Genomic DNA, 9,411 nt, shown 5'->3' on the forward strand with positions numbered 1-9,411 from the left:
GGGTAGGGGCGTGTTTGTTTTGGTGATTTGAAATATCAACATTGGCTACCAGAAATCACTTACCCCACCTTTAAGGTTGTGGATACCTACATCCGTACACCAGGTGTAATATTTTACATGCAAGCTGATGACAGTTTGTGCTAGCTGTGGGTTATTATTGACTTATGAATTAAAAGTCATAAATAAAAAAAAAAAATAAAAAAAAAAACTTGCATTAACGTCGGAGTGGCTGTCATTGTGCAATGTTGTTGACATTGAAACATAAGGCTTGTGTCAAATAACGCAGCATGTTCAAGAGAAGCAAACACTATCAGATCCTATCAAACAAGCCCATATGCAGACGACCATAACATATACTCACTTCTTGTTTTCTTGTTAGTCTTCTCAATCTGGAATTCATATCGCACTGGGGCAGGAAGAGAAGAGCTCGTCTTTGTAAACTGTATACTTGAGTTATAAGTTAGCGCCTCCTTAAAGTAAATCACCGAGGCAGGAGAAAGCGACTCCTCTGGACTGTTGGCTGTATGTCTATCGCTGTCCTGCATGTGGGGTTTGAGGAATTCATTAGATGACACTAAAGTTTCTGAAACTTCACTGCTGTGCTGCTCCGATGTTCCTGAGCTGTGGTCCGCCATCTTCAGTTCAAATTCATGTGACCGCTCTGCGTCAACACAACCCTCCGCACGCACTGCATTCAGCTCTCAGTGGAAACTAGCTCATGTTTATTCAGGACTGTTTTGGACAGTTATACACTACGACTCGACGCGTGTGGTCTGTGTTGTTCCTAAATCCGCGGCCAAAACAATAAAGAAATAAAATGATATTGTAAACCGGGTCATATGCTGTGACGTAGATCATCAGCTGGGTGAGAGCATTTAAAGGAACAACAGCATCATTCCACTTTGACCTCAATACAGCGGGAGGACAAACCGTACTTCACAACAGTATACGAATATGTCACTACTGGACGGTTCTATGACTTTTCTATCATGTTGTTATATAACTGAGCAGCAACTAATTGAACAGCAATTTCTGAGATATGCAGGATTCAATTTTAAAGAACTGAAAGCAGCTCTTACCAATCAGGAAAAAGATGGGCGTTTCTTCGGTTAGATGGACTTGTGGGCCTGTTAATTCTTATTTCTCAGAAATGTCTTGCTTTATTATTTCTCAGAAAAATAACTAAAATACACTTAAAGTCCCCCTGTAGTCAAATATTGTATCCCTTAAAACTTATCTTTGATAATCAAAATGACATATTTAAATGTTTTTTCTTGTGAAAATAATTTTCTCATGCCTTAAAATAGCTTGAATGTAACTCTACACCCTTGCCTCATTTACTATACGCTGATCTATGAATATGCAAATTAGCCCCGCCTCCACTCAGTCACACCAGCCAGCGCCTCCTGATTCAATGAAATGTAGTAAACGCAAAACAATGGCATACACGGATAATGACTGATAAAACTATGTTTTTACTAGCGGACAACTACAGTGAATACTGTAATATTTGTTAAAGTTACTTACTTGACGATGTTGTGTCCTAAAATGCCTTGAAGACTCGAATGCAGCCGTTTGTGATTCTTAATTCGCTAAACAACATAAAAAAACTTGATTTTCACTACAGGGGGACTTTAAATGCACTTTACATGCTTCTAATTTGTTTAACTGTCTACTAAACAGTGGACATGTATGCACCACAAGAAAATTCGGTCATTAACTAAAACTCATGAAGCTTACCAACAGTGTTATTTCTACCATAGATTATGTGACATTTTAAACATTTTTGCAATACAGTGGTTGTCTCCTTTGCTTTGTTTGCTAGACTAATTTCATAGCCAGCATTTTATATATTCTCCTAACTGCACAGAATTAAATAATATTTCACATATTTGTTCAACAAATTGGGGTAAAATCATATTAAAGGGGTCCTATTATGCTTTTTCACTTTTTTAATTTTAGTCAGTGTGTAGTGTGTATGTTTGGGCATAAAAAAGATCTAGAAAGTTACAAATCTCAAAGTCCACTCCAAAGGGAGATATTTCGTTTTAAAAAAATCCCTTTTCAAGAACTACAACGAACGGCTCGTTTGGACTACAGCGCCCTTTAAAATTGTGTGCAAAATGTTTATTTCACGCTTGTTAACACCATTATAGTTTATAGAAGGTCTGGATCTGGAAGCAGGGTATAAAGTAGCAAAAATAAATGATGAAGGCATGCAGAAAAGTTAACAGGGTGGGAACACTATAGGCTAATTTCTCATGAACGTCAAATAATTTCACCATAGCTAATTTTTACAAATATGTAGATTCACCACTAGAGAGCGCCATCGGCAGTATTTTGGTTCTAAGTCCTGTCACAATTTAGTAACTTGTCTAGATATTTCTATAGTCTTTGTTCTAAATATATAGATCTAATCATAAATAGGTATAAGTATTTGCTACCCTTTCCTAGTATTAGAACTATTGCATTAGTTGGAACACAGATTCTATTGGTCATGTATTAATAATATACAATGTACAAGGAATTTATTTTGGTTGTAGGCATACAGGGAAAAAACATTTATTATTTATTTATTTATTTATCTATCTATCTATCATATTTTGACTCTACTCTTTGTTCATTTCTGTGATTATCTACAATACAGCTGCATTTCCCTTCCTTTATGCAGAATTTTATTTTTTCCTGTGTTCCTAGTTTTTCTGTCCTATGATCTTTTGCTCATGTGCTTTGTTCCATTGTCCTTGATTCCTGGGGTTACATTTATTGGCTTGTTTGCTTAGTTTACTCAATGACACTGGCTGTTTGTGTTGGCATACACATACTGTATCAGATTTACCCTTTTGGTTTTGTTAAACAGAATTTTGTTACACATTTTTCTGCCTGGATCTTAACCCTAACCCTGCTTCAGACTAATTACACTCATTCATTTTTGCAGCTCCCTAATTTTAAGTATTCTATAAATACAGTTCTATATTTCTCACTTCTAAGCCAGCTCATTTCTAGAGTTAATTCAGAACCATTCTGGCCATTTCATCGCAGTGCCAGTTTCAGTTCAGTTCTTAAGCCATTCACTCCCCTCAATAACCTTGGCACAGGGACTGAACTGAATTTTCCCTTTTCTTCACAAGAAAGGAACAGAAAAGAAAACAAAGAGGCCACATCTTATGACTGTGACCTTCTTTTGAGATGCAGGAAATCTTCAACCTTCTCAAATCTCACATTTTTACATTGTATCATTTTGCTTTCAGAACTTCAATGAATGTAGAAAATTAAATGAAAGCATACATGTTACTACATGATTATAGAGTACATATTTATTCTATTACTGATCACTAATCATTCCTCTTGTCCAAACACTGGACCTTGTTGTTATTAATTTGATGTCACATACAGTATGTAATATCTCTGGATGTACAAAAAACATATACGTCTGGCTGAAGTGGTGTTTGATATACAGTGCATTAATACAAAAATGCTTTCAGTTATAAGTGACCAGTTTGATATTTTGGCTTTGTTTCAAGGAAGAGTCTTCATTACATAAGTAATCATTTTAGTTGCATTTCAGTTTTTGTTTCTTTTTAAATCTGTTCACTTCCTTTTCATAACACGCCACATGATTTGATCACTCCTATCTGTAACACACACACCACTAATAATATTAGGTTTTACTATTTGTACATATGACCAATAAAACAGAGAAAAATCTTAAATCCTCTGTTCTCTGCACAGTCAAGTTAAGTTCAACACAATTAAATACTCTGAGGAAATACAGTCTCTTCCCAAAAGGCAAACATTACAAACTAAGTAACCAATCAAATGCTAAGCACATGTTTGTATCATTAATTTGATGGTGGTGAATGTTAATGTTTGACTATAAGACCTTGTTAATACAACACTCACTTCTAAAAGCTAGGTTTAGAAAAGGTTTATTCTGACTGGCAAAAATGTATTTTTTCTTCTTGCCCAAAGCAAAATAAATAAATATTAATAATAATGATGATGTGTTCTTTGTGCTGTCTTTCTCTCTACATAGTCTTTAGTGACTTTTAAATGCAGATTTCTTTCAAATGTTAAAACAAGTGGTCATTTCTGTTCCGGCCATGCAACTCTATCCTCAAGGATGATGGATGTGTTGTTGAGAACATTTCATTGGAAGATTGGAAAATGAAAGTAAGTCTGTGCTATATAAGGAGCGGACTGCATACGAAGGAAACATTTCTTTGGAGCTGCCTGTGAGGTGAATCATGAATCAGGTTGTTCACACACTGTTGTGTGTTCTGGTGTTTGGAGTGACTCTTACACACTCTGCAGGTAAGCTGATATCTATTGTCTATTGTCTTACATTTGCATCATATATGCACAGAACAATTAGTAAAGCCTTTTAGTTAACCCTTTAACGCACATTGTTAACATGTGTATAAAAGAATGATTTAATTTACAAAAAACTTTGTTTTTGTTGTCCAGGAAGGTGTCTGAACAAAATTTATTTTTGAGGACAATCTGACACACCATTACAAAACTAAGAAAATAGTCAAACTTAAAATGATCAGCAGTTTGTGTTTCATTAAAGTATATGAACACATATGCATCAAAGTATGACATTTTTAAACATTAAATGGACTGTAATGAATAATCTACAGTCTGTCCTTATTGAAAAATTCTGCAGTTTATCAGTCGCTATACAAAAATATTTGACCACAGAATGCAGTGATTGTCCAGTCAGAATGAAGTATTACAGAGATGTTTGTTAATGTCATTGATTGAATTAAGTGTTTCTGTTAAACATATACAATATGCATCATAACAAATATATCCTTATTCGTGTGTTTGTATGAGGTTTATTGTCTGTCAATCCAATCAGTGATTACCGGCTTGGAACAATAGTTTTCCTGCTCTGGATCTGTTGTGTACATTAGTCCTTAAACTTAACTGTGTTATAGGGCAAGCAGGGGGGTTATCACAACGCTGCTTATGCAGAGGCAAACTGCCAAAAGCAGTGAAGCCTAGATGGATTCTTGCAGTTGAATTGTTCCCACCAAGTCCCTCTTGCTCAAAGACAGAGATTATGTAAGTATGCATACTATGAGTCCTATATTACAAGATAATGTTTATAAATCTTTATTTCTTCTAGAGATTCAATATAATTAATGAGCACTGTAATTAACAATTGCAAGCCGGCAATTGCAATAAAACAATTGCTTTTGTTTCTGTCTTTTCCTGCCGATCTTAGATTGACTGTGATTGCAAAAGGAAAGGGAAAAGGAAATGAGGTTAACAGGAGGTTAAAGATGTGTTTGGATCCAAATGATAGGCAAGGACAGAGATTATTGAAGGGCAAAGGGTGAGATATACATCACTTTTACGCTACTACTGAATGTATACAACCAATGATAGTGTATATGTTTATGTATTATATTATTAGAACTAAATTCTGTGCCATCGTGCCATCTTCATAGAAAGCAAAACAAAAAGCAAAGGAACAGAGGAAGAAAAGAGAAGAAGATTAAGAAGTTTGACGACAAGGATGGTTATTGAAATTACTCTGCTATAATACACAAGACTTCAAAGCCATTTAGCCATAAATGTATACTTTTTCTTTATCTATTTATTGTTTTGTGATTTTAAACATTTCTCTGATGAAACTATAACGAATACAGGCTCGTTTTAATTGATGCCAGTGAATGTTTTGTTCTATCAGACATGATGAGCATTGATATTTTTGAGTTTTGAGATTAAATGCTGTTTTGGTTAAAGTATTGGATAGCTTATGTCCATAATTACTACTTTATTCACTTTTTAACTTTTAAATCCAGAGGAAATCTGTGTGGGATATAACCATGAAATAAAAATAATTCATGCTAATTTGGTGTTTTGTTTACTTAAGAATGTTAGTATGAAACAATAAATATGTTTTTGATTACATAAGGATGAATCACAATGGACCTTGACCATTCAGTCTCCCAATAACTACTACAACGAAACATTTCTCTCATCTTGCAGTAGTCTATTGCGATCTATTGATACAGATTTCAATTAACTGAAAAATTCATTTCAACAATACAGTTTTTGAATTTGTCCGCACACTGAAAACATTTTTCAATCAGACCAAAAAAGGTCTCCGAAAAATGTTGTTTTTATTATCCATATGCAAAAGTGAAAAAAGTGACAAAAGTGCAAAGTGTATTAAAAACAGGCCAAAGAGCAAACGTTTCAGCCCATGCTTTCTTCAGTGCTCATGAGTCTGATTGGAACATTTTTTCAGTGTGTTTTCCGACTTGTTGGACTAAAACTTTCTCCCTTTTGCTTTACGCACCTGAGAACTCAATGTTCTTTTTGAGCGCACACAATTCCTGTTTGAACAATACAGTTTTTGTCATGCTCATATTCTATAACAATTCACACTGTTATGAAAAATGAAGAAATTGCATGTGATTTGAAAGCTTTGCTGAGTAGTACATTCAGCTGAACTTTTCTGGCAGAAAATTCTGCCTATGCGGAAAAGACCTTGGAACATCTTATCCTGCTGTTCACACACAAACACAATGTGTGCATTTATGTGAAAAGGCCATAGTTATCAGAAAGTGAAAGCACAAAAGGCCACTGTAGATTTGTAACACAGTATGCATTTTTAGACTTGGGAAAAAAAGCAGTTGAAACCGAACCGATGGCATATGTTTATATCAGATGTTACCTCCAACCTAATCAGGTTGCAAAGGTAGTCAAGCTCCTCCAGGATGGCATATACGTGCCATCCATATGTGAGGAGTGGGGGGGGGGCTTCCAGAGGTGGACGAGGAACCAGAGATGGACCAGAAACTGGAGGAGAAGGCAGAGGGTATAACATCATGGCGGAAATGACAGGTTCATTAAAGTCCCCTTCACAGTAGCCTACTGCAACAACACCTAGTCCACACAATCACAAAAATACCATTGAGGACCATCACTAGATAGCTTAGCAGAGGCAGTTATCCAAGGAGATTGTTTGGTCAACACGTTCTCACTCCCAACTCGTCACATTAGCCTATCACTTTTTTCGACGTACAGGCAGGGGCGGATCTAGAAAATAATTTTTAGGGTGGCATGGGGTCTATGAGGGGTGGCAACACCAAAGCAAGCCCACATGCATAGTTTTTGTGGATTTATGGTCTGACATACACAGTTGTGTTCACAAATATTGTATTACCATTAAGTAATCATACTGTTTAAAATGAAAAATAAATAACAACATTTTAATATCCATCATGGCACCAAGTCAATGCACAATATAAAAAACTTCAACAGGTTATAAATGTGTCTGAGCTTGTATCACTAAAGAAGACATGCGGTTCTATTAAAATTACATAGGCTACTTAGATGGTATAATCACGTTTAGTGCATGTTTAAGAGCAATAAAAACGTTTGAATTTCCTAACATTAGAAAGAAATACAATAATATCAAAGCTCTGAAACTGGTTTTGAAAACAATGTTTGATTTTCTGTTATTAACAGAGGTGGGGATGTCTGTAATTACCCAGAACAAACTCTATCAACCATATCAACACCCCAGCAACTGCATGGCAAGAGCCTAGCAACCAACTAGCAACACTTCAGCAAACATCTAGAACATCTAACTGACCAAACCATTTGTTTTTAAACAAGACTTTAAGACAAGCCAGCATAAATTTGTCTTTCAAACTTTTTAATCTAGTTATTAGTTTTTCTTACAGGTTTTTTTCAACGGCTTACACAAATTTTCAAAACTTTGCCTCTTTTTTTCAAAACTTTACACACAAATCCAAGAATTGCACACACAAAATGCAAAATGCCTCACATCTCTTGCAAAATGAAGCACTGCATTCAAAATATCGCAATCACATCTCAAAAGCAAACATTTGCAAACACCTTTGCCATAATATTTATTCCTGTTAGATTTTTTTTTAATGTCCAATCAGCCAATCAGAATTGAGAGATAACTTTTCAGGATTAGGTGCTTCTACACCCTTGTTAATCAGCTATCATTTCCCTCTGATTTTAGGAATAAATTATGGGTAGGGTCAGGTTTAGGGGTAGGGATTGGGTTAAATCTGTATTTTTGGACAGTAATGTTGATCCAGGATCAACAAAATATGAAAAGATGAAAATCACGGCGAACCCACAATACAGTACAGTACAAAAATAAAATAAAATAAAGTAAATTTAGCATCCTCTGCACATTTGGCCAAATTACAGTATACAGCACTATAGCAGTTTCTTGGTCTCCTGGCAAAAGACTATATATATCTCTAGGCAGTCATTTCTCAGTTCTGCAAAAATGCAGTACATGACAGTAACACACTTGAAGGTGTACAATATGTGCTACAGTTTACTGTACATATAGAATAGTGAAAATGTGTCTTTGTTTTGAAAACTGAATTAATGGTTTGAGGGAAAAAAGTGCCAACTAAAATCAGTTATATTAACAATCGAGAAAACTGCAATACGACTAGATTCTTACCTAACTCTGCTATTAGTTTCCGTGATCGGCATCTTCTTATTGATTTCAGGTTATGTTCGGGCTTATATCCATGATGAAAGTGGAGCAGCGGTCGGAGAATCGGATCACCAAACAATTACGCGATGAATCTCAGACATATCCGGACGGGATTAGATTTCTCAGAGGACTTCTGAGTTACCTGAAAAGCAGTAATTATCTGATTCACGAACAAATGTAAAAACAATTCGTTAGTGAACTGGGCCGCGCTTTGTGGTTTTAACTCAAAAAGATCCGGTTCATACGAGTCATTTGTTAATGAAGCCGACTACACTAGCACGCTGCGTGCGCGTACAACCATCGTGCACAGTTTATTAAAAGACTTGTTTTTGCCATTATTTTGCGTTACTCTGTCATCGCCGCGGCTGAAAAGTAGCACATGAAACAATTCTTACATTTATATTTTATTCTGTGATAATTCTGGTGTGGCAGATGGGGTGGCACAGCTTTTTCTTAGGGTGGCAGTTGCCACCCCGGTAGATCCGCCCCTGCGTACAGGGTGCCATTGCTTTCAATAAGAACCCTTTTACATCAAACACAGAATATCACCATGATGAAATTAGTGGTGTACCAATAAATACCTGTAAATAAATATTTATACAATACATAACCGTAGTCTTATGGAGTTTTATGTTGTTAAAAAGTGGGTAGGTGTAGGGATTATGGGGTTATGAAAGTATGAATATTATACACTTAATATTTTTGTGAATATATATATATATATATATATATATATATATATATATATATATATAGTGTATACTTTTACATATGCAAAGTATTACATGCATCGTTGAGATGACGCATAAGGAAAACAATTGAAAGCAATTAAGTACCCTGTATGTCGAAGAATGATGTTAAATGGATATCCTGAGCGTTAAACTTTGACGCCGAGGGAT

The 9,411-nt window shown here is 35.4% G+C and overlaps 2 protein-coding genes across 2 annotated transcripts in view; one reads left to right on the forward strand and one right to left on the reverse strand.

Moving 5' to 3' along the window:
- Positions 1-925, reverse strand: part of LOC107680737 (uncharacterized) — an 18,874-nt gene extending 17,949 nt beyond the window's left edge. Inside the window, exon 1 of the mRNA XM_016476787.1 lies at positions 362-925. Within this exon, the coding sequence (XP_016332273.1) occupies positions 362-635 (274 nt within the window). The 5' untranslated portion in view covers positions 636-925. The remainder of the gene's footprint in view (positions 1-361) is intronic.
- Positions 926-4,233: 3,308 nt separating this feature from the next.
- On the forward strand, positions 4,234-6,108 carry LOC107680757 (C-X-C motif chemokine 10-like). The gene is made up of 4 exons (XM_016476806.1): positions 4,234-4,314; positions 4,944-5,070; positions 5,234-5,344; positions 5,460-6,108. Exons 1-4 carry the CDS (start codon positions 4,248-4,250, stop codon positions 5,536-5,538), a joined length of 384 nt encoding a protein of 127 aa, XP_016332292.1. The 5' UTR covers positions 4,234-4,247; the 3' UTR covers positions 5,539-6,108.
- Positions 6,109-9,411: the final 3,303 nt, after the last annotated feature.

This window comes from Sinocyclocheilus anshuiensis, unplaced genomic scaffold (assembly GCF_001515605.1).
Source record: "Sinocyclocheilus anshuiensis isolate Anshui unplaced genomic scaffold, SAMN03320099.WGS_v1.1 scaffold697, whole genome shotgun sequence".
NCBI classification, from domain to species: domain Eukaryota; kingdom Metazoa; phylum Chordata; class Actinopteri; order Cypriniformes; family Cyprinidae; genus Sinocyclocheilus; species Sinocyclocheilus anshuiensis.